This window comes from Archocentrus centrarchus, chromosome 6 (assembly GCF_007364275.1).
Source record: "Archocentrus centrarchus isolate MPI-CPG fArcCen1 chromosome 6, fArcCen1, whole genome shotgun sequence".
Taxonomy (NCBI): domain Eukaryota; kingdom Metazoa; phylum Chordata; class Actinopteri; order Cichliformes; family Cichlidae; genus Archocentrus; species Archocentrus centrarchus.
This window is the reverse complement of record NC_044351.1, coordinates 16805945-16831942: the sequence shown is the minus strand read 5'-3', so window position 1 is coordinate 16831942 and position 25998 is coordinate 16805945. Positions and strand designations below refer to the sequence as shown.

General features: G+C 39.6%; 1 protein-coding gene and 1 pseudogene across 4 annotated transcripts; both read left to right on the top strand.

The window, feature by feature from the left end:
• The first annotated feature begins 345 nt into the window (after positions 1 to 345).
• Positions 346 to 2200, top strand: LOC115781413 (UDP-glucuronosyltransferase 2C1 pseudogene; annotated as a pseudogene).
• A 5037-nt stretch (positions 2201 to 7237) lies between these two features.
• Positions 7238 to 23083, top strand: LOC115782230 (neuroplastin-like). 4 transcript variants are annotated; one of them, XM_030732306.1, is made up of 10 exons: positions 7238 to 7659; positions 13858 to 14211; positions 15680 to 15845; positions 15955 to 16049; positions 16729 to 16850; positions 18123 to 18393; positions 19977 to 19998; positions 21875 to 21951; positions 22123 to 22153; positions 22510 to 23083. In XM_030732306.1, exons 1-8 carry the CDS (start codon positions 7569 to 7571, stop codon positions 21933 to 21935), a joined length of 1182 nt encoding a protein of 393 aa, XP_030588166.1. In that variant the 5' UTR covers positions 7238 to 7568; the 3' UTR covers positions 21936 to 21951; positions 22123 to 22153; positions 22510 to 23083. The 4 variants fall into 4 exon arrangements, with proteins under 4 accessions (XP_030588166.1, XP_030588165.1, XP_030588167.1 ...); XM_030732305.1 differs by having other exon boundaries at positions 22123 to 23083; XM_030732307.1 differs by having other exon boundaries at positions 7245 to 7659; positions 19989 to 19998; positions 22123 to 23082.
• Positions 23084 to 25998: the final 2915 nt, after the last annotated feature.

Below are 25998 nucleotides of genomic sequence, written 5' to 3'. Positions count from 1 at the left end.
TGAAATAATTAATAATTTGAACTCTTTTGACCTATATCAGTTTTATCAGTGAAACCCCATGAGATGGTTAGTAGAGAAACCACCATACAGCAAAAAGACATCAGAAACGCAAGAGGCCCCAGTCTTAGGTTTCTATAACTTCTAATGGGTAAAAAGGAGCTACTGTTAAATATTGCAAAGGAGTAAAGAGTATTTGCCTCTTAAATGCAGTGGAGCAGATATCTATGGTCAAAAGACTGAAATATCAAAATTGTACAAAAAAGATCAGGCACTACTCTCTCACTGACTTTTTTTTTTTTAAGGTATCTGAGGGCCATCATGAAGATGGCTTATTTACCTTTCGTCCTCTTTACGCTACTCTCATTTCAACTACCCAGTTCATTTGGGGGCAAAATCCTGGTATTCCCATTGGATGGAAGCCATTGGGTAAACATGAAAGTGCTCATAGAGGAACTGCATGCCAAAGGTCATGAGATCACTGTGGTACGGCCATCTGATAGCTGGTACATCAGTGATAAGTCTCCTTTCTATACCTCTGTCATGCTTCCCTACTCTAGTGGATTTGAGGAAAACATTAAAACATATTTGTTTCAGCAGCTGGAAATCCGACTTCAGAGAAAACCTACATCTTTTTGGTCCCACATGTGGACTAAGATTGAGATGAGGAGGGTGATTTTAGACCAGTTTACTCAGTTTCATAAAAGGATGGGTGAAACAATCACTCTGATGTTTGAAGATGAAAAGCTGATGCAGTCTCTACATGCAGCCAAATTTGATGTGGTTTTGACTGACCCTGGCTTTGGTGGAGGGACAATGCTGGCACGCCGGCTCCAAGTTCCTCTTGTTTTCAACGTAAGGTGGGCCATTCAAGGTGAAGCTCACTTACTTATTGCTCCCTCGCCTCTGGCATACATTCCTTTTACTGGAACAGAGTTAACAGATAAGATGATCTTCCCTCAAAGAATAAAGAATTTGTTGAGTTATAGTGTTGGCATGTACACAATGTCGCACATGGCAGAACCTAACTACAAACCAGCTGTTATGAAGTACTTTGGTCCTGATGTGGATTACTCAACATTTTTCCTGGATGCTGATATATGGCTTATGAGAAATGATTTTGTCTTTGAATTCCCACGTCCAACATTGCCAAACATAGTCTACATGGGTGGATTTCAATGCAAGCCCTCAAATCCGCTTCCTGCTGACCTGGAAGCTTTTGTCCAGAGCTCTGGTGATCATGGGGTCATTGTGATGACCCTCGGGACTTTAGTTGGGAAGCTTCCTCAGCATATTACTGAGGAAATTGCTGCAGCCTTTGGTCAGCTGCCTCAAAAGGTTATATGGAGGTATATAGGACAAAGGCCAACCAACCTGGGCAACAACACGTTACTAGTCAACTGGCTGCCACAAAATGACCTCTTAGGACATCCCAAAACTAGAGTGTTTGTGACCCATGGAGGCACCAATGGAGTTCAGGAAGCTATTTACCACGGGGTTCCTGTAGTTGGACTTCCCCTATTCTTTGATCAGCCCGATAATCTCTCCAGAATCAGGGCAAAGGGAGCAGCTGTGATTGTGGATATTGCCATGCTCGAAAGAGATATCTTTGCAGAGGCACTGATGACAGTTATTTACAGTTCCACTTACAGGGAAATCATGCAGATGCTCTCAAGGTTGCACAGAGATCAGCCCGTGAAACCTCTGGATCAGGCAGTGTTTTGGATAGAATATGTTATAAGACATAGAGGGGCCCGTCATCTGCAGACACAGTCGTACAAAATGTCGTGGTTTGTATACAAGTCTATTGATGTCATTGCATTTTTGCTAACTGTTGTTTTGTTCATGATACTCCTCTGTTTTTTCTCTCTGAGACTACTGTGGAGAATGATCTTTTTTGGTAAAAAAGTTAAACATGAACGATCAGAAAAACAAAAGCAATCACGCTGAAAAGTTTCCCCCACACCTGACGTCTCTGAATTTTTCTGATTTCAGATTTGTGCAGGTATGAGTTCTCATAATGGTAAAAAATCATTTTAAAAAATTCCTGATGCAGACATGGATCTGGATCAACTCCAAAGGTGAATCACTTTTAAACTGGGCAAGCCCCATCTTGGGAGTAATTTTTATGCTTAACTTTCTGAATACTAAACATCGTGTAACATCAGTGCTGGAGCTGATAAAATGTCTGTTTTCTGTGTGAAATCCAAACGTCTCAACATGATTTTGTGTTTAAAAAAAAAATCCTTATGAAAGAAAAGAAACTCACAATGCACCTTCTATATAACTGGAAATTTTATCTGTTTTAATCTGGCCACCTAGATTATTATTGTCCTTTGCTGCCTTGTATAAACATCTTTGTACCAGGGTTTTGAAAAATTCTTTGTGAATAAAGACTATTGTAATATTTTTGTTTAATAATTTTCCTTGAATTTTAATGGTTTCCTGCTCACATAAAAAAAAAAATATGGCAGTGATGTGTACTGCTCCTGAGCTATTCACTCACATATGCACTGACTAGACACTAGATGGCAATACAAGATGCACTGCACCTATTTGTCCTATATTGATTTCATGCCAGTGAAGTTGAGCAGATTTTTATTTATAAATGGTCAGTGTAGTCCTGCATTAGCAGGAGTGTCATTCTGTAACAGTTTGTAACAAATTCAGTTCATGTCATTTTGCGGGAGAAAAGTGCAGAACATGAATTCTGCAGCAATTTAATGCCAGCCCCTGTTTGTCAGCTCTGTGAGCTCTTTGAAGACGAGTGCTTTAAAAAAATGCTTACAGCGACAATTAGCAAACAGATGTAATTCTCTGGACTGTGTACATGGCAATGAATAGCATGTCTTAATCTGTCTCTTTGTGGTAATATATGACACATCACTGGTAGAAGTATTTTTTTTTTTATCATTTTCTTAAAAGAAGCAGTGTCTCACTGAACTCAAATCCTGCATTTCACAGTTTATTTAAGAACTGAAATATATACATGCAGTAAAGTGATAAAAACAATATATTACATTGTTAAATGTTGTGGAGAATAAGTACAAGTACTATTAAATGGCAATGTCCTGTCAGTACTTCAGTAAAAGTACGCTTTCCACACATTAATGTATGATTATAATTTTTTTTATCACAACTATTTCATACCATCTTCTCTGTCACAGCATCAATTTTCATACAACATTTCCGCCACTGTATTGTGTGACAGCCCATAAAAGACACAAAAATCATCAGAGCCCAAATGTATTTTCTCCCAGCCTACACCTCCATGAAAGCTGGTGTCCTCTCAGTGAGGTGCCATCTATATCATGTTATGCGCCCTCTTTCTTTACTATGACTCACAATGCATTGAAAGTTAACACACAAAAGCTCAGAATTGTACAGTCACACATATCTGCTAATTACTGCAGCTGGAATTTAATTCACCAAAACTGGAGCACAAAGTTCTTGGATGGTCTGTTAGTACGATTAATTTATGAGTCATATTATTTGAGAAATAGCTGAAATTATAGAAAAGGAACTGACAAAAACCAAAGTATGAGGGTACAGAGGTCCAGTTCAGTGACCCCACGCTGTGTTGTTCCAAAGGGGAGGAAATTAGATTAGAGCCATCTTAACCTGGCAAAATTAGAACTGAAGGTTTTGGAAATTTAGCATTTGTGTTATTTTTCAGCCCTTCTGGTTGCTGCTTCCAAATCATCCATTCAAAAAAGGCCTCAAGAGAAACTGGTTTAAATGTCCTGCTTATGTGTCCATTTGTTTACCTCTTTGGCTATGACGCACTAGTGTGTGCTTCTTCAAAAAGCCAATGACGTGTTGATGTGAATATTTTCTTTTTCAGACCATTCTCTGTAAACCCTAGAGACGGTTGTGTGGGAAAATCCCAGCAGATCAGAGCAGTTTTTAAAATACTCCAGACCAGCCTGTCTGGCACTGACAACCATGCCACATTCAAAGTCACTTAAATCGGCTTTCTTCCCCATTCTAGAGGCCCAAAAGCAAGCATTAACAAGGTGTACTGGTTGCTCCCTGTATTCTTAAAAGTGCCCTCTGGTGCCATTGCACAACAACAGCAAATCTGGACAGCAAATCTCTGCATAGCACCCGTGAACTGCTAATGTACAACCATACCCACACCTCAAGTCCCATGATGATTCTGTATGTTAACAGTTTGGTCATTATGCCAAAAACACCGGACAGCTCAGCAGCCATCCAGTTTGTGCCTGCTAAGAACCAGAGGATCTTTACAAAGGCTCCTCTTGTATTTTGGGGAGTTTATTTATTTATTTATTGAATTATTGATATTGATATAATAGAGCGCAACTATGCTATAGTTGACAGGTGGGAAAGAAGCAACAGAGGAAGGAGGGAGAAAAGAAGGGAACAGAAAGACAAAGGAAGAAAGAAGGGGTGGTGGGGTGAGACAAAGCACAAGTGGTTGCCAACCACTGCATCTGCAACCTGTGTGTGTGTAAGTGTTTGTGTATTGGGTGTTTGTCATGAAACTAACTTAATAATAAGGATGAGAAGCTGTAACAATGCCCCTAGAAGCCCGAGACAGACAGAGAAGAACCCAGAAGATTCAGGCCATCCGTCGCACCCCAGGAGCACTGAAGAACCAAGGCCACGCATCCTGATGACATCCTTATGTCCACCCCAGCAGAAGGAAGAGGGAAGTTCAGCCAGAGCCCCCACAGCCAGAGGGCCCCAGAGAACCAGTGGCAGTGGGCAGCAGACCCCGCCAGAGGTCAGCAACCCCAAGGCCCAGGGCCCCAAGCACCCAAGAATTGCCCGTCACCCAGCATAAAGGTGATGTGTTGAGTGCATGTGGTATGTAATGCTGTGGATGTGTGAGGTGTAAGGGATGAGTATGACTGTGTGAAAACTAGAATGAAAATAAAATTGAGGCAGATGTGACATGAGCACCTGACAGCTGAGAGTTCTCATCTACACTGCCCCTTAAATCCTCAATGTCTAAGGTGCTAATAAAATAGAGGGGCAGACAGCAGTGAAGAGGTGAGTGGGGTCACCTCAGTAGCACCACCCACTTACCTCTGGGTAACCCACCTGCCTCCCAAGGTCCTACGTGTGTAGTGTGTGTATGTGTGTATTGTGAACCATAATGACTATAGTCCGGTTAAAAAGGAGGGATGGGAGGCCACCCCTCCTTTTTAACAAGCAAAACCACATGGATGGCCCAAACTACTGTGGCCTATGCGGCCAGGCGTTCTGCAAAACAAAACGGTTTTTAATTTGTGGACTCCAAAATGTTTACCATGTTGCTGGTATGAGAAGAGGCCCCATCCAGGGAGTCTTTAGGGCAGCTTCTCTTAGTGGAGGGAGTTCCTTTGCTGCCGGAGGGAGTTGGCACCTTGTCTGGTTTGCCCATGACAACTTGCTCGAAACACTCACCAATATAATGCTGTAAACTATCCAGATCCTCTTTGCCATGCTCCAGAGTGCTGAAAGTATTGAAAATCTCGCTAGTAATATTTTTATTACCTTTATGGCTTTCTGGCAGAGAAAACTAATGAACTAAATTTTTGTAATCTATCATGCAGCATGATGCAGCATGTTCAGTGCTGCTGAGATTCTCGAAGTCAAAGTCTCGCGTCATTACAGCATAGCCTGCCCTGATGTTTTTTCTGAAAGAATTAGGGGGGAGAAAGACAAGGACCAATCCTAACAAAACAAAAGTTGACGCATCAAAAACCTGACTGTCAGTCCAAGGCTGTAACCACAGATTCGGTCTTGTGGGGGCTCAAATATTTAACTAGGTGTTTCTCTATCCACTTGCCACCCCCATTAAAAAAAGTGAAAACAAAAATATTAGAAAAAATATTAGAAAATTGATAAGACATTGGCTGAAATGAAGGGTTATTCTATATAGTAAACAAAAATAGACAGCCAAACAACTGATTATATCAATGGCTCTTGATTTGAGGAAAATCTAGTCAATGTGATAAGTTTATATTTATATATATTTAGATGTATAAGTTTTAAGGAAAATGAGAGACAATATAGTTTATTTGTTGATGCCTACTCATAACTGTTAAGAAATGGCTTCTGCTGGGGTAACAAAAACTTGGCAAAACACTCCAGAAATTCAGTGCAGCCTTATAATAGAAATGACAGTTTGTGTAGTTATGATTACATTTGCCAATGATTCTTTCTGATGGTGGTGTCTGGTTACTTGTCATGGCACAGTAATTTTCATATTGGTATATTTGAGGGATATTTTGAGCAAATTAAAAAAAATAGGGCTGGGGCCCTGTCCAATATATATTATGATTATGCCCTATTTGCATTCTCACATGCACTTGTGCTTGGGTAATGTCTAGTAAAAGTCAGGGCTGCAGTGCATGCTTGAAAACAGCTTAAGCAAGGTGTTAAGCCACAATATATCACCATATTTATAATCTCTGAAATGTTACTGTAGGAATGGAACAGATATTCTCTCCTTTGGTATTTTGATGATGGTGGTGAAGAATACTGTGTATAACATCAAGCCGAAATCTCCCATAGATTTTCAACTGAATTAACTGATCTGGTGACTGCAGTTTGGATTGCCGTGGTCCCAGGTTCCAGGGTTTGATGAGTTTCGGTTCTTGTTTTGAATTAGTTATTTATTATGTTTTAAATGTTCGTATTTTTAGTGGCACAGTAATTAGTGATTCTAAATAACTAACAAAGTGGCCGGTGAAAACAGCATAGAGAGCATACTATTTGCCCCACATTTAGTAAGTTACAAATCCGTAACAAGTGAATTAGGTGAAGAACATTTTTAGCTGTTCTTGGTGAGAACAGGAAATAGGCCTATTACTGATGTGGTTGACCAAGTGACGTGTGCTTCTGTGCTGTAGGTGTGAGCCTGCTATTACCCTGTATTTGTTCAGAGAAATTGGATTAAAAGTTTGCGTAAAGCCACAGGTGCTGCTGAGTTCAAGGCTTAAACAGCCTGAGTGAGAACCTGCTTGACACAGGATATGACTGGTCAACGAAGGATTTTGTATCAATGAAATGCTCGCCTCTGATTGGTTTGCGGATATTGTAGGAGCCAAATTGTAGGTGACAGACTAACAATGGCTTAATTTGACTACAAGAAAAAATAAAAATAAAAAAATACTGTAGTTGATGAAAAATTGTGGCAAAACCTGTCAAACAAACAAACAAACAAAAAAAAAATCATCATTAATATCATGTTTATTATTTTCACATGATTGATCTCTGCTCCACTTTGCGATTGGACGTACCGTTTTGTCTCTGCGCTCCTCCAAGATCTCGCGGGATTAAAGCTGTAACGGGTGGCTTAAAAAAAAGAAAAGAAAGAAAGAAAGAAAAAAAAGGGGGGTTCCATAGCTGCACCGGGCTGTCAGCAGAGCGGCGCAGGTATCCAGCAGTACCTCTGTGGGCTCACACTTGTCTACCTAGCGACGCTTCCCTCTGTACGTGACACGACTGAAGGATCTGGAGGTGCGATCCTCGGCGAATCCAGCCCGCTCCATCATAACCGGCGCAGGTCACCTTAGCGCGCTCCTACCGGCATTTTCCGTCCACCGTCTCCGAAGATGATACCTGGCAATCGCAGAGCTGCAGTCATGTCCTTCTCTTTGGCGATATTTGGAGCTCTGATGCTGCAGTCCGTCTCTTCTCAGAACGGTAGGAAACGAGCTCTTCCTATAGAAAAATACATCATGGTACACATCATGGTGAGGATGCGGTTTTAAGGAAGGCACTGGCATTGGCTGACTTTGAGGGTTTTTTTTTTTTTTTTTTCGTAATTTAAATGAATCGTTGCAAGATTCCTCAAGCCTCATTAGATAATCCTTTAACGTTACTCTGAAAGACGCACCTAACAGATCCATCGGCATCTTGTTGCCCCAGCGTTAGAAAAGAAGGGTTAATAAATCATTAATGGGCTACAATCTGTATTGCTGTAGTGGGCCATAAGGAGGCCTGTGCAATGTCCCTAAAACGTCCTTTGAAGTGTGGAGCTGAATATTGAGTCGAAACGAGCCGTTCAGTCAGCAAGGACAAGTTCTGCTCATTAGGTGCACAGGGAGATCGTGCCACACTGAAGTTTAAAATCTGTTATGCGAGCACACAAACACACTCTCGCGCATCCAATCAACGTGCTGTCACGCTTGGGTCTGCTCAGATATGTAAGGATACGGCTTAGGAATTCAAAAAAAAATTCTTCTGCTACAGAGTGAAATAATTCTCTACATCAGTCCAAGTCCTCGTAACATGTAGGCCTGTGTAATTATGTAGGACCTTAGAAGCGCAGTTCTGTAAATAGCATCAGTCCATTTTGCTGCATGGTCCTATTTTTAGAGCAGAGATGCTGCGCTGGGAACTATGGCTTTAATGTCCTCTTGCAACAGTGAATCTGTTAACTCTTTGCTGAGACGCACTGCACTGCAGAATGGCATTGATTTCTCAGCGCAGTTCCACTTGCCCAATTCACCCTCAGCTCGTAAATCTCATCGCTCCCCAAACAGCTCAGGGTAGCGTAACCCCCCTCTCAGCCCACTATCTGTTTGTGCATACTGTAAGTGTGCAGTGCTGCTTGTATCCCTTTGCAAGCACTGTGCGCGGATGAGTGAGAATGGATTCAGCTTTGGCCTTCCCCGGAGTGGTCCATGTGTAGGATTGCATTACACATCTCCTCCTATACTGTGCACCCACTCATAACATCTCTTCTCCAATCACAGCTGACAAAGCTCACACTTTTGATTGGAAATACTGGCTTTACACCTGACAGAAGGGGGTAGAAATCAATCTTCTTTATTGCCTTTCAAATACTGTGGTTTTCTTTATTAATGTTATTATTTTATTTTATTTTTATTTTACTTTTTTTTTTCAGATTGTGGTCATACAGAATATTAACACACAATATCAATATTTTTATCACAACATACAGATGCTCTAGATAGATTCCCATCCAGTTTGATTTAGCAGAGCTACCTCTTCATGTCTCCTCCTGGTAATGTTTTAAATGAATAAAGTGAAGAAGATGAAACTCACAGGGGGGAAATGGTGGACAGGAAGGGAAAGAAAATCAGAGTGCCAGTTAATTGAATTGATATTTAATGGAATAATATTACCTAGCAAAACAGTGCAGAGATTAAATAAATAATTCTTCCTTTTTGCTGTTTGAGATGCATACACTGTACTGGTCTTGCAGTGTCTTGAGTAATGCAGAATTGTTGTGTGTTGACACTATTGCTTTGTGCAGTGTAACGTGATCCGATCTTGTGATCTCCAGCCCTATGGATATGAGTGTTCAAACGGTATCAACTAAACTGTTTATTGTTTACAGAAGCTCAAAAAAACAAACATTTTTTTTGAGCTAGTGAGTTTAAATTCTAGTTTTTTTGCTTTCTAAATAAAGAGTGCAGCTATCCTGATGACTTAAAAATGATTTGCAATTACAATTGCAGATGTTTTCAGAGCCTAAAATGACTGCACATAAAGAAAAGATTACAGACATGTAAAACTAAAAGATGTGAGAATGTATTATAATATTTTAACAGAACTAATTATCATGGCATGTTTCTGTAAAGCATATAAAGCATGATAACTGCCAGAAATAAGATCTTAGTTATGTAATTTGCTGTAGGGCTGTAAATATAAGTTATTATAAACATATAAATCATTAACAATACAGTTGTTAAATTCAGTATAATCTGATTGCATGTAAGTATGATTACTGTTACGATAACACGTCAGCCTCCCTTATGTTGCATTTCAGTACATTCACTTCAAAACGTTTATTAAAATACGTCAAAACTTTGAATACAAATATATTAAAACCATTTTCACTGTACAGTTACTACTGTCCAGCATGTGAATGTATATAATACCGTTTGGTTTTCTTCAGTAAGTGTGTGGAACATAAACTGGGACTGTGGCCAAAAATTCCTTCATTTTAGACACATTTAAATGGATTCAAGACCATCTGGTGTCAGTTTGTGCTGTTAGAGCTGCAGTTTGAATAATAAACCTGAAATTGGCATACAGTGCCAATGTGTGGATGCGGGCAGGAGCAAACACAGACACGTTGATGAAGGTTCATAATGTGCAGTTTAGTTGTCTTTTTTTTTTGTGTGGTTTAAGCACCACATTAGTAAGGATGCACTGTTATAGGCTGCTATAGTCATGTGTCCATGAGCATGTATACGAGGAATATTCGTTTTTTAAAATTTATATGTTTTTCACATAAATATTCAAAGTTGTTTTTGAGAAATAAATTGGAGAGTTGAAATAAAATAAGAGCAAAAACAAATGAAAGATACATCAAAAGGATCAGCGGCACTTATTGAATTCACCATGAACTCATCACATAAGAGATGGTTTGATTTCATTTTGTCTTAGAACAGCCTGCGCATAACAATTGCTGCCACATATTTACCAAGATTACAAACAAACTGAAGCAGAATCTGTGCACCACAAATACATAGAAACACAACAAACCAAATAAAACACACAGGTGCTTCAGAGACATTTAACCTCAGAAAAGATTTAGAAGCAAACTAAGAACAAACAGATTTAAAGTATAAAGTTACTTGAAAACATTAGATGGTAATAGTAGGTTTTTGGGCCTCTCTTTAAATAATTTTCACATTGATATAGAATATATCAGTAGACTGCTTGATAATGACCATAATTCTTAGATGTGATATGCTTTATTGGGACAAATCAAACAGTTTTACGATGTTACACTGGGCTTTTATTAATTTAAATGTGAAAGCGGCACAATGTAATGGCTGTTGAATATTGGCACCATCTGCTTTTAGATTGGTTGCCTCTCATCATCAAAGCTTGATGATGTAATTCTTTCTTGTACCGGATACAAAATCTCCCAGGAAAATCACTCCAAAAAATTGGAAGAGGATAGCATGTTTGTTTTCTCTGGTATTCATCAGCAACTTTCCCAAAGTAACTGAAATAGTGGAGCAGCAAGAAACATAGCAGCTGTGGAAACTCTACCCAATGAAAGAAAAAAAAAAAAACGTTGTTGGAGGGGATAAAATAAGAGTGAACCTCAGTCTTTGTGACAGCAGTACAGGAACTACATGTCATTGTTTTATTCCTTTAGAGACTGTGAGTAAAAAAAAAAAAAAAAAAGAAACATTAATAACAGCAGGAGCTGTTGTTTGTAGCTCAGTACTGATAATTTAGACCTCAGTGAAGATGGCCTGGAGTGATGATGAATTAAAAAATGAAACCGTCGTGTGCTGTCCCACAGCTAAGTTGCAGTGATTAGTCAATCGATTGAACAGCTGATTTAAAGTCAAGGTTGAAGAAAACATGAATATTAAAAAAACTACTATGGATTATGATAGGGTGGATCAGTGATTCCCAAAAGTGTGGGCCGTTTGAAATATGTACAGTTACATATTTATATAAATGTATTAATTTATATAAAAAGTGAATTAAACCTGGTAATAGGAGGTGGTTAGTTTGTGATATTACTCATTACTCTGACATAAATTTACTGCTCTGGTATTGAAGTTTGTGTCCCAGTGGCAAGTGGGTAGTGTTAGCAATTTATAGCCAACAGCCCGTGCTGTTTGTGTTTCTGAATCAAATTTTCAAGGAAATACACCAGTTTCTCTTGTATTTTGATGAGAGTGAAGACAGGCTTCTAGCCAGGAAAATTTCACAGGCCAGTGCCATCGGATGACCAGTTTATATCCAGCCTGGGTAGTATAGGCTTCCGCCTCTAAAAATCCCTGGACCATGGCAACCATGAATGTTCTCACTAAGCTGCACCAGGAACATGACCTTGGGTTGCATTTAAAGTTTGGAGTTCTGTGTGAGAACTTGTCTTTGGACATCATGTTCAATTTGAAATATTAAATTAGCTTGTTATTCACTAATGGAAAAACATCCGGCACATTAAACAGGCACTTCCACATGCCAAAACTAAACCAACATCAGCCTGACATGAGCTGCATCATTCGGACATGTGCTGTACGGTGGCGTGCGTGGATGAGGCCACTGTCTCAGCACTTTTAACACGTCTAGCCTATCGGAGTTGGCAGGGTCTGTCTCTCAGCAGTTCTGTGTTAAGAGCTGAGGTGCTGGTTTTGGGTTTCAGTCTCCGTCTTGTTATTTACTGGTTTGCATGCGTGAAGGGATCTAAATGTGCCTACTGTATATGAGCTGGCCTGCAGGAACCAGTTACAGGCTGTGCAGCAGAGTCTTGTGATGCCAGCAGCTTGACAGAGAAACCAGGTGATCGTCTGTCTTGTGATGGCCTGTCTCATCTGGTTGGCTCTCTCTTCTTCTTCCTACTTTGTTGCTGTAGAGTGCTTCTATGGAAACGCAGGGGGCTATCACCATGTGCCCACATACTCCCCAGAGACCCAGAGCTGAAGCTTCTATAAATCTTCTGTCTCTCTGCAGAGCCTATAGACATGCTTATAACTATCACTGTCCTCCTTCTCCTCCACGATTAATGGCATTTACATTTAAAAGAGAGACATTTCAATCCAGTAAAATAAACAGCAGCTTGCTGTATCCATGTCCTTGTTACTCAGTAATTACATAAACAAGGTTTTCTAAGCACTGATGATTTATTTTTTTTTATTATACAGGCAAGAAAATGACAAGGTCATGTGGAGGACTTTTTGATGCGAGCGCTGTGCGAGCCAGTCACAGATTTATATGATGCCATTAATTGCATAAAACCAAGTGAGAGCAGCCTTGCAGGGACGCCCCAGAAGAACTGAATTAAAGCTTCCCAGGAATAGCAGCAATAATAATTTAGGCAGATCTGAGGCTGCCTCTTAGCAAAAAATGTCAGTGTGATTGCTTATGGCCGTTTGATGTTTTGTGTTCATGTCATCAGAGCTAAAAGGAACCGTCAATGAATTGATTTGTCAATTGAGAAAAACTTTGTTTGCATCAGACATCGCCACATTGCGCTGGGCTCTGTTTTTAAAAACAGACTAAACAATTAAAGTGGATGCACTATGCTTTTTCTGATATGCTGTTACATAGTCGGTGCTCTCTGTAAACATGGTCAAAACTCAGTGTACGTGCAAGTAATCCCGAAGAGCCAAAAGCTCAGGCTTCAGACTGCTCTAAAGGCTCTGTTTATACAGTTTGTTCTATTCTTGCTGTTCACCTACCTGCTGTTCAGACCTTCTGTTTATGAGAGGCAGCCAATGAGTAGAAAGCTAGATTAAGAGGAGAAGAATTAAAACGGCTTGTTTCACACAGACGCTGAGCTGGCAGGCCCACAATGAGATAAACAAGGATTATTATGAATTCTGACTCATGCTAAACTACTCTAGTTGAGTCTAAGAATGAAAAGTAATGCTGAACTGAAATCTGCTGGAGAGTTCTGCAACAGCAAAGACGATGGTAGAAGAATTCCTTCCAAATCAGGAAACCTTTTATGTGGTTTTCGGTCAGATTTGGCTGGTTTCTCTGTACAGTACACCCCAGTGACCACTGAAATGAAAGTTAAGTGCCTTGAGGTGGTGAGACGAGCTTCAAGGATCCTCTGATAACGAGTCCCTTTTTAATTGGAAAAAAAAAAGATTAATTAATGAAGGAAAATGAGGATGATATTTGCATCTCTGATTTGAATTTATCAACATGATCAGACAAGAAATGATTAGATTAATTGGGGAGTTAAGCAACTACCATTTATTTATTTCTAATTTGAACACAATTTGTATGTCTTGTTCATTATTTCATATTTGTTGCTGTACTTTTCATTTTGTCATATGCTTTTCTGGTTCCTTTTTATTTTAACCTGTTATTTTCTTACCTGCACCTGTTTCTCTTTTGTTTTGTCTCTGGACATGCTGCCCCCCCCCCATAAACAACCACCACCAGCGCCGGCAGGCTTTGTGAAATCACCCCTTTCTGAGACTAAGCTCACAGGCGACACCTTTGAGCTGTACTGTGATGTGGTAGGTAACCCCACCCCAGAAATCCAGTGGTGGTACTCTGAGATCAACCAAGCTGACTCTTTCAGGCAGCTATGGGATGGCGCCCGGAAGCGGCGGGTGTCCATCAGCACCGCCTACGGCATCAATGCAGTGAGCGTGTTGGGGGTTTCACATCTCACACTAGATGACTCGGGGACCTATGAGTGCAGAGCCAGCAATGATCCACGACGTAATGACCTCCACCAAAATCCAGCCACCACCTGGATCCGTGCTCAGGCCACTATAACAGTGTTGCAGAGTGAGTGGTCAGTGTAGAGCAGTCCTCCCCCAGATCCTGTGTGATTCAGCCTCCATCAAACCTCTCCAGAGGAGCAGTAGCTTCCTAAGTAGGTGCCACCCTCCCCCACAGACCTGGTAAATGAGGAAAAACACCATCCTCTCATCTTCATGTTATCTTTAATAAGGAGTATTTTTTGTGCTCATCCCTCATTTCAGTTGGTCCTTCAAACTAGAGCTTGCAGAGCCCAGTTTTTTCCTCTGTTTCCTCTGTTTTTCCTTCTATTTTCCCAGAATTATTAATCAAAATGTGATTTTTCTCTCATTGCAGTAACCTGTTTTTTTCCCCCCTTTGGTTTAAAATGTTAGCACATAGCACATCTTATTTCTGACTCGTGTCAGTGCTAGAAGTAGTTTATTGTTTGCTCATCAGCATCAAAATGCTTTCTCTGCACAGGATAATTCCTCTGATAGAAGTGTACCTTTTTCTACAAACTACCTTATAAAAGGACATGAAAACAGGGGGTAAAATCTCTGTACTTCTTTTGTTTTTATTTTTTTGGCTCTGTATCACAGAGTAGCTGCCAGCACATATCTGTGGTGCTTTGTGTGTAAAAGGTGTTTTAGGCCATGAATGCAGATTAAGAGATTCACCAGTGTCTAACTGTGCAAACAAGATGTAGATAATCAGGATTAAGCAGAATACCAACTCTCCAATTAAGATCTCCACTGTTTAAAAGCCAACTTGTGTGAGGAGTTTCCGCAGGTTAAATTTCAACTATTTATGTATTTTACTTTCTTCTTTTTAAGGGATTCCTTTAATAAATTTTATCTCTAGATTACAGGTTAACCAGTGGAAGGAAGTTTTCCTGAAAAACTGAATAATTTGTGTGAAGCGCCAAAACATTTTTATTTCAACTCCCGGAGGTAATTTCAGTATAAATAACATAACTATGCTTCATGAAAATGTTCTAGAAAGGGATCACTGTAAAGTGAAACCCACCTTTATCCATATGTATTGTAACAGTATGCACACATTTCACTTTTATCCTTTAAAGAAGCACCAGTGACATGAAAATCATCAATATTCCTCACACAAAACAGGAGTACCTGCTGTAGCGACACCATAGCTTTAACCAGCAGGGCTGGGAAAGTATGATTAAAGAGAATAATGTTCTACAGAATTAACCAAAAGCTAGCCTGTAATCTAAAAGCTGCATATTGTTCTGTAAAGCTATATTTGGCAATATAGTTGCTCAATGGCAAGAATTTCACGTCCAGCTAAACAAGGTGGTGAATGGACTTTTTCTTCAGCAGTCCTGGATGCCCAGAATAATGCCTCCCACTTTGAAACTCTATTCCTGAGCTGTATTGACGAAGGCGCAATTGTCTGTGGTGTCTGACTGAGCTCTACATCTTCCAGCACACCTTCACCCACGAATCCCAGCAAGAATTACTTCGGTTGTAGCTGAGCTATGCCTCTCTTACAGAGCCATCAATTGCTGCTTCCGACTCAGCCACCCTTCCAGTGGAAGGAGACGTTCTCATACTGCAGTGCAACCTGACCAGTGCCCAGAGCATCACGGAAAGCTACTGGATGAAGAACGGTGATGAGATCCCAGAAACGCACAGCCAAAACAAGAACACCGAGTACAGGTAGCTACAGGTCAACGCTTTCACGAGTGTGAGAGGAAGGGATGGCGTTAAAGCAGAGTTTGGCTTTTGCCTGGAGTGGGTTCACCTGAGGTGTATTTCTGCTTTGCAGGCTGAACAGACCAAGAGGAGACGACGCTGGAGTGTACTCGTGCATCTACAACTTCGAGATTGGTTCTCCAGCCAGAGCCAACATCGACGTTAAATGTAGGTGATGATTCATCAGCTAGAGCCATCTTTGTGATTTTGAGGCCACATCAGAGATGCCATCGATAAAAAATGGCCTTGAGCACTAGCATCACTGTCATGTGAGGACCTGTGATCTCAAACAGCTCTGCTGGCTGCTCAGGGGCAGCCGGTGCCCTTGACACCTCCATCAAGCCAATGCCCGGCTCAGTGGCAGCAGATGGTGTCTTGTTTGTCTGATGGAAAGGGATTATGTCTCAACGGTAAAATCTGGTCAGCCTTTTCTGCTGTTGCATTGCTATGGAGGCAAATTGGATTTTGGGGGCAATTTTCTTAATATTATGTGGAGCATTTCTATTATTACACTCAATTTTATAATATACAGGATAATGCATAAAGCTTAAGGTTACATTGGCTCAAATATTCCTACTAGATTAAATGTAATGTTTTATGTTTAAACTTCACTTCCATGCACACCAGTGTTTGTCTCTGTGCATTAGTTCAAACGCACAAAACTCTGCTTATGTTTTGTTCTTTTGCTGTGAGCTGTTTTAAAATGATTCTGATTACTTCATAAATGAGCAATGTGGTTAGAAACAATGCAGCCAACACTAAGAGCATTACTAGCAGTTTCAACTTGAAAATAAAAGGAAATTATTATCTTTTAAAATTAATTTCTTGAATCTACTTTGTTTTTTAGCTGCTCCTGAGATTGTAGGCCACAAGCGTAGTGAGAATAAGAATGAGGGGGAGCATGCTATACTCTACTGTAAGTCTGTGGGCTATCCTCACCCTGTCTGGTCCTGGCGCAGGAACGACAAGGTATGTCATATGAATTTACATTATATCATTATATTGTGGATATAATTTGTGATATTTGCTGTTGGACACTGCACTGAGAATCTCATATGTACAGTAACTGTAAATAGTAATTCAGACGACCTAAGCAGGAGGCTTAACCTTCTACCTAGGCAGAAGGTTAAGAGGTTAAAGTCCACAAATCCCACAGCTGCAGTCAAACACAGTTAGGATTTTATGAGTTACCTGTTGGAGTTACTGTAAATATTAATGCTCAAGAAGAACATTTATGACTACACAGTGACAGCAAATGGAAAAAGTTGTGCATTAATTCTTTAAATGTTTTAAACGGAAGAATCAGAACCAATAAAAATCACAATAGACTAAAAATAAAAGTAAAATGAAACCAAACAGAATACCCACCAATATAACACTGAACTGTAAGCAGGATGTCAGCACATAAATATGTATTTAAAAGTTCTGAAAAAGTCCTGAAAAGTATTAAATTGAATTTTGAATAGGAATACGTTTTGGGCATGTCACTGAAGGAGTTAACGTCACACTTATTTTTTTTTTAAACATTAGATAATAACAATCATGTCATGCCTTTGAAAATAATAGCAAAAATACTTTCAATTCAGTTCAATTCAATTCAATTTTATTTATATAGCGGCAAATCACAACAAACAGTCGCCTCAAGGCGACTTTCAAAGACTCCAGTGCACCCCAAGGATTTGGGTGAGTTTGACAAGGGTCAAATTGTGATGGCTCGACTGGGTCAGAGCATCTCCAAAACTGCAGCTCTGTCAGCTGCTGTCTGCAGTGGTCATTATCTATCAAAAGTGATCCAAGGAAGGAACAGTAGTGAAACAGCGACAGGATCATGGGCGGCCAAGGTTCACTGATGCATGTGGGGAGTGAAGGCTGGCCCATGTGGTCCAATCCAACAGACGAGCTGCTGTAGCTCAAATTGCCAAAAAGGTTAATGCTGGGTCTGATAGAAAGGTGTCAGAATACTCAGTCCATTGCAGTTTAATGTGTATGGAGCTGCATAGCCACAGACCAATCAGGATGCCCATACTGACTCCTGTCACCTGGCAAAAGCACCAACAATGGGCACGTGAGCATCAGAACCAGACTAGACTGTAGAGCACTGGAAGAAGGTGGCCTGGTCACGTGTTATTTTTTTTACATCACCTCATCATCTAAAACTAGAACATTAAAAAAAAACCTCGGTCCATCTCACTGCCAAGTTGTCAGTATGATTTGCTGTATTTCTCTCCAATTGTTCCATAGGACTTGGAAAATGCAACACGCATCTTCATCATCAGCAAAGATAACTACACAGAGCTCCACATTTTGAACCTGGACATTAATGATGATCCAGGCGAGTACATCTGCAATGCCACCAACATGATTGACAGCCGTTTTGAGAAATCGGTGCTGAGGGTTCGCAGCCACTTGGCCCCCTTATGGCCTCTTCTGGGGGTTTTGGCTGAGATCATCATCCTGGTCATCATCATTGTTGTTTATGAGAAGCGCAAGAAGCCAGAAGATTTACAAGACGGTGAGTCACCGCTGATGATGCTTAGGAATGTGTGTGTGCGTGTATATATATATATATATATATATATATAATATGGGGATAAATTCACTGCATTCTGAATACAAATTAAATAACTAATGGATCTGTCACATGAAAGCTCTGTCTGTGTGGTGCAAAAGGAGGAACCCTTTCTTTTTGTTGTGAGCTTTAAGTTGTTTCTTTACCAGGTGCACCAGCAGTGTTTGAGCTGACACTGTGCCCATTGCTGTGCCCACATTCAGTAATTCAGTCAGCGAGGTTGACCCAGTACGCAGACACTGTTGCACCTTGTCAGGACAATATCATGCCTTTAATATTCATGAGAAATATGATACTGCAGTGTTGCGGAGGTGGATGGTTTCAATTATTAATGGCTTTCCAGGGACCTTGTGGTGTCCTCAAGCTAATGCAAACTTAAATACGAGACCCGTAATTTAGCTTTACAACCTGAGTAAGCCCACCTGCGATTTTCTGATCGTACTGAGCACTTCATTTGAGAGCCGGGCTATGTCATACATTATGCATTAACGGTATTTGGGCAACCTTTTCCTCTCAAACAGAATTTTGGTGTTGTCACATGCTGGTTAGAGACCCAAGAGCTGTTGGTGACTCTTACTAACACTTGCTGTTATTGCACTTGAATGTATTCTCATTATAGTTTATGATTTATCAGAATATGTTGCAGAAAATGGAAATGATAAAGTCACCTTGAGAATCCTTACAGCCTTTTGGTAGCAAATCACAATGTATGCAGGTTGCTTGAGAGCAGATTGTTTCCTGAATTGTTTTACTTGAAATTCTCGGACCCGATTTAGCTCCATCTGTTCTGTATATATAAGATTGTTGTAATATCTCCCATCCTCCCCTTTTTCCAACTGCCTAACGTAAACCATGTTTGTGGTAAGTGAGACACTTTGCATGCCTCCTGAATTTCAATAAGCATTCAGCCTCATCATCCTCTAGTCTGCAGCACATTAATCAGTTCTTTAAAGTATTTTTTTTAAATGTTCAACATTACTGTTCAGAACTTCCTGGTCTTTAAGGTTTTATTTTACAAAATGATGATGCCATATCTTTGCATCACCCTCATAATCACTGCAGCAGTGAAATGGCATGTAGCGGTGTAAATAATTTGAAATGTTTCGTCACTGAAACGGCTTCACTGAGTTATTACAGCAGCGCGGGGCTGATATTCACGGACCTGCTTCTCACTAATCTCTTTGAGTGAACAGATGTTCTTTGTGAGTGCTGCTTGTTTGTGCATGACTACAGTATTTTTTTTCAAATTTGAATTCTGCCCGTATGGAATTGTTCTCACTTGGTCTTGCATTTTAGTGTGATGTTTAACTATGCTCTGTGTCTTTTGTCAGTGATCTTATGAGTTACATTTCATTCTGCATCACAGCCATTATATATGTATTGCAGTACCTATAAACCCTGGAGATTTCCTGGGCACTATGCATCAGTCAGCTTTAATCAAAAAACGTCATCAGCGTGTGCAGCTTCTTTGCGATGATTTTATTTTTTGGTGTTTATTTCTCCATATTTTTCCCTTGCTGCCTCAGATGATGACCTAGCTGGACCAGTGTGAGTATAAACATTTCACCTTTTACCACCTTCTCTCTGTTTAGCTTGGTAAAGTAATGTGTGTTTTGTTGTAGATTATCATGATGTATCTACTCCAGACAGTCTCTAAAGCTCACTGTGAAGTAGTTCCCAAAACTGGGTCACAAATAACGGTGAGCATCATGTCCTAGTATTTCAAAATAAATCACAGGACAGTATTTTAGGGTCATGTTTGGACACTGGTTGACGTGACTGACAAGTACTCTGGATTAGAAAAGTCCTGCTTAAGCCACCCATGTTTGGCATTAATGGGCAGTGTGCATTGTTTATTAAATGTTCTTTAACATACTACAACATAGTTTCAAGCAGATGTGTGACCTAAGCTATAGTTTAACAATTGTAATTTAAGTGCATAAAATAATAATAATAATTATTATTATTATTATAACAACAATAATAATAATAATGGTAAGTATTATTGGTAGTGTTATTGTATAGTCAATATATTTTTGTACATTAATAAAACATAATTTATTTACATCTTTATATAACTAAATGGCACTGATCAGTTCTAAATGGTTTAGAAATTCTTAAGAAGGAGGCTTACAGTATAGCTAAACTCTCAAAGGGTAAAAATTATGCTTAAAAATTCAAAAAAATATTTACATAACTGGTTCCAGGTCTGCTGTTGTTCTCCAGAGTGGAAAATGAAACTTGTGTCCATGCAAGCAGCTATTTGTTGCACACTAGCGCTGCAGTCAAAGACTGAATATAAAAGATGGACATAACCTTAGGGCTGAAAATGAAGCTAATGCAGAAGTGCCTTAAACCCACATTCTTTCTAATGTCCAGCAGGCAGCAACTACTCTGGTTGCAAAAAGAAGTTCAACTCCCATGTAGAAATAAATGGAAAAACTAATATGCTTCAAACATGACTTAATACCTCAGTAAATATTTTCCTGATGTGTTTATTGGCTCAGTCGCTAGTTTTAAGTCTTGTTTAATTCAATGTTGTATTCGTTTTATAAAATTATTGTCCTGTTTAGGTTAAAAATAGATTATAGGCTTCAAGGCTTAAAGACCAGACTTGAGAAAAGCAGTGAGTGACAGGCCTGTCGCTGTATCCAAAGCTTAAAATTGGTTAATTAGTCTGATCAGCAGCCAGCAATGTCTAATTTATGTCATGAAACAGAAAGCCATGCTTTAGGTGTTTTATTTCATACATGACTACAATGAATTTACAGCTTTTAGAATTGAGATAGATAACTTTTTATGTATCTAGTAAATAAATGTTTGAGCCTAGTGTGAAGTATGATTAAAAGCTTTATTTAAATTTGGCTCGTCTCCTCTAAAGATCATCTTCTCGGACACGTCCACACAGCTTCCAGCGTGGCTGCCATTCAGACTACCTATACAGTCTGCTCTATGATTTTTATCATGGACCTCAGACTTGCAGAGAAGCCAAACATCAACTTCTTTTTCAACCTGACCTGATTTTTTTCCCACCTGTGTCAGAGTGACATCTCGTGCCATTGTGAGCTCACTGAAAACACAGTTTTCTGGCCGCACGAAAAATAAGTCCACTTGAAATTTGAAACTTCCTTTAAACTTCATACAGTAAGCTTGAAGTGTCCAATCAAGTGTTTTGACACACTGGAGGAGATCCAGTGCCCACTGCCGAGTCGCAGGTGCAAAGGGGTGTGGCTGAAAAGTAGCAGCCTTCCTGAAAACGGTCCAAAGGTGCATGAGAAGATGACCTTGAATTTGAGATTGGCCATATTTACATTGGATAAGGCTTTTTCTTGTTTAGGGATCTGTTCACAGAACTGCTTGGTCACATCTTGTACATCCATCATTTGAATTGAGAGCTGATTGTGTGTTTTACTTCTTTGTGAAGGAAAACTAACTCAACCAACAACCACAAAGACAAGAATCTCCGTCAGAGGAACACAAACTGAGCAGCATTTCTGCTGAGTAAGTATTCAGTTATTAAGAGGAGCCTGGGTGATAAAGGCCTTTGGCCACAAACCCAAGATCATTGACTATATGAAATAACTGCTGAATGCTGTTCTTAAGCAGGATAACTAATATATTGCTAGATCAGATTCAGACTGGGTAATAAGTTAAATTTTCTCTTTTCTGCAGGTCTCATTACACATGTATTGACCATATGAAGGTAAACAAGAGTGGACTCCATACCTGTTGTTTATAGGATGTATCTGCCATTAAAAGTATGGTTGTGGAGGAATTAAATGAGGCATGCCTTATGATTTTATTGTGTGAGGTCAGGAGGTACACAAACCATTATGGAATTGTTAACATTATAACCATTGTGGCTGCATGCAGTTGTTGATGTTTATTATTTTCCCCCCTCCTCTTAACCACTAATTTTACATTTTTACTACTTCTAAAGTAATGCATGCAAGATGTTGACCTTCTGTTTGATACAGAAATGGCTTTATTATTATTATTATTTTTTGTTCTTTTTTCTGAGAGTGGCTTCATTTTAATAATCTGTACTGTGCGTTTTAGAGAGAAAAAACAACACTCAGCAAAAGAAAATACCACCATAATCTGGTATGACAGATGTGTACAGTTTTATCATTCTGCTGCATACCATTCATTCATTTTATCAGACAGTATCTATTACATTTAAGGGCTTTGCAATGTCCCTCTAAATTTGATTAAGATTTACTGTATGTATGTACTGTATTGAATCACAATAACTATGTATCAGATCACCATTAATATAAAGACTATCCATATTATATGATGCACTTAAATGTTGAAAATTATGAAAAACTGTATAAACCTACTTTAGGACTAATTATTCTGACATATTATTTTATAATTATGTGTATTGTACAGCATGGCTATTATCCTATGCAATTATCATCCATATCAATATATTGCAAATCATTGCAGCTTTTGATTTCTCTGTGACAAAGCTTTAAACTAGTAGGATCACCGTAGAGCGTTGATGGCACACTACACAGCTGCATGAATTCTCTACAGCTGGCGTGGGAGGCGGTGAAAGGAAAGCCCACGTCCGAGCTGACACATGTGAAGCAATTCCAAGATCCCGAATCGTTTTTGAAAATAAATATCTTAAAAAGGAAAAAAAAATGTGTCTGGCAAGTTGGTTTCTTCGCAAAACACACTGAGTTGTGCTCCTAAGAATTGCACACCGGCAGTCCAAAGTGGAGAACAGCTCCATCTAGTGAGATTTTAGTAGGTCACAATGAGCAGGGGTACGCAGTGATGAACATCAGAACAACAAAGACCTGCAAACCATGAGAAAAATGTTCAGTGGGTACATGGGAGCCTTAAATTGTCAGATGGAAAACCATAAGAGTAGCGTTCTTTTCAGTGCCTGTGAAATTCAAGCATCAGATTAGATCTGAAAAGACAGAAACTGGTACAGAGTGAAAGGAGTTTGGGAGACAGCCGAAGGGATGAAGCAGTCCTTCTTTTTAGGATTAAAGGAGGATGCCACTGAGGTCATGTTTTCAGACTTTTTCAGGAAATGAGTTTTAAACAGCAGATTCAGATATTCACGGACCCCTGATATTTATAGAACTGTTCTATGGTGCAAAGTCAAATATCCTGACTTCATATTTCTGCCAAAATGAGGGGAGCTTTGTATAATTTGTCAGGCAGTGAAACCTGAAGAAAATAGATTTTGAATAGTTGAAATATTCTACACACAGGTAAAATAAATACAAAATCCCACTGTTTTTTGTTTTGTTTTGTTTTTTTGTGGTGGCGAGTAAAATGTTCAGTGATGTGCGGGGCTGGACCGAGGGCTCCTGCCAAGTCAAGTCAACCATTAAAGGCTTAATTCATGGTTTTAGTGCATGCATAATATGAATATGGATTTACACTGAGTCACATGAGACATGCTTGATCTCTCAAGGTGTTTCATTGCACTTTAGACACCAAGTCCTTTTGTCTGAAAAAAGATGGAAGATCAACTCCTGTTGCAAGACTTTAAAAAATTTTGTGACATCTTATAACCTTTATTATAAATACTGCATAGATTTTTTTCTCTCCTGTGTTATTCTTGAGCAGTAGTGGGCAGCATGTCACATAGTGCTGGAAACTGCTGCAGCACAGCAAAGGAAGCGATATTTTGTTGTGCCCCTGGCTGGTAGCATCAGTCTCTTCCCTGATGGACTTTTTGGAATATCTTAAAAACTATTACCAGCTTGAGAATAATAAACTATTGTACTGTGACTTTTTTTTTTTTAAACAGTTCTTATTAATTGTTTGGGTCTAATTCCTTTGATGTAATGCGGCGCTCTGGATTAATATGTCAGCAGGATTCAAACACTAATAAAATTAGTCCTGTTCTAGAGCCGAGAGACATCTGTGACTTTGTGAACCTGGAAAAAAAAGGAGGGAACACAACTCCCGACAAAAATGACTTGTTGTTCCCTCCGTGCGGATTAATCTCTCGGATGTCAGGTGAACTTTAAACCAGTCTGATGGACACGCCAGCGGGTTTTTTTTAATAACAAATAAAGAGAGTTCTCCAACCTTAATGGAAAGATTAATGTTTTATGTATTTTTGGGCTTTATTTACATCTGCTGCCTCAAATGTCAACTAATCATGTGTCACAAATGACGCATGATTAATTGACTTAAAATAAAGACTTTTTTGTGGGAAGTGGAATAAACCAATTATTAGTGCAAATAGCATCACATGACTGCAGTGTGACATAACTTTAGATGTAGACCTTTAATGAATGAGTTTATTCACCACATCCTGAAGTTGCTCTATTGGATTGAAATCTGTAACTGTGAGTACAGTGAACTCGCAGTGATGTTCAAGAAACCAGTTTGAGATGATCTGAGCTTTGTGACATGGTGCGTTATCATAGTGGAAGCAGCCATCACAAGATGGGAACACTGTGGTCATAAAGGCATGGACCTGGTCAGCAACAATACTCAGGTAAACTGTGAATGTCAATCAATGCTCACTTGGTACCAAGGGGCCCAAAGTGTGCCAAGAAAATACCCCCCCCACACCATTATACCACCAGCCCCACCACCACCAGAAGCCTTAACCAGTGATACAAAGCAGGATGGATCTATGCTTTCATGTTATTTATGCCAAATTCTGACCCTGCAATCCAAATGTTGCAGCAGAAATTGAGGCTCATCAGGGAAGGCAACATTTTTTTCTGTCTTCTATTGTCCAGTTTTGGTGAGTCTGTGTGAATGGTAGCCTCAGTTTCCTGTTCTTAGCTGACAGAAGGGGCATCAGATGCAGTCTAGTGCAGCTGTAGCCCATCTGCTTAAAGGCTGGACGTGTTGCGCATTCAGAGATGCTCTTTTGTAAACTTGGTTGTAACGGGTTAGTTATCTGAGTTACTGTTCCATCATCTCAAAGCAGTCTAGCAATTCTGTTCTGATTCTCTTCTCAACAGGGCATTTTCATGCAAATAACGTGATATTTTCAGGTGTTTGGACCTTTCTGGACCCTGGTGATGGTTGTGCAGGAAAATCCCAGCAAATCAGCAGGTTCTGAAATACTTAGACCAGCCTATCTGCTGCTGACAACCATGCCACATTCAAACTTCACTCACCTTTCTTCCCCATTGTGATGCTCAGTTTGAACTTCAGAAGGTCATGTTGACCATATCTACATGCCTGAATGCACTGAGCTGCTGTAATGTATTTGGCTGATTAGATATTTGCATTAATGAGCAACTGGACTGATGTACCTAACAAAATGGCTGGTGAGTGGTATGTCCCTGTTAAAAGGCACAGTTCTCTATACCTTTTCATATCCCATAAAGGTGCTAAAATAATTCAAACTAAACTAATTATTCAAGGTGTCATGACCATTTTCTTGGTCATGACAGCAAGAAAATCATGCATGTGATGCCCCTAATGATAAACTGAATGAAGCACGCATAAGAGTTGTGAAATAGTTCCATATGGTACTTCTTCCAAACACTGGATGTTATGTGATATTAAAGTTATTATTATTGCAATTTAAAAGTGACACGTCAC

Excerpts from the sequence above, each read along its gene's own strand:
- LOC115782230 (XM_030732306.1), top strand. The coding sequence starts at position 7,569 with ATGATACCTGGCAATCGCAGAGCTGCAGTCATGTCCTTCTCTTTGGCG. Across the intron at positions 7,660-13,857 it reads GTCCGTCTCTTCTCAGAACG|CGCCGGCAGGCTTTGTGAAA; the intron begins GTAGGAAACGAG and ends AACCACCACCAG. Across the intron at positions 18,394-19,976 it reads GCCAGAAGATTTACAAGACG|ATGATGACCTAGCTGGACCA; the intron begins GTGAGTCACCGC and ends TTGCTGCCTCAG.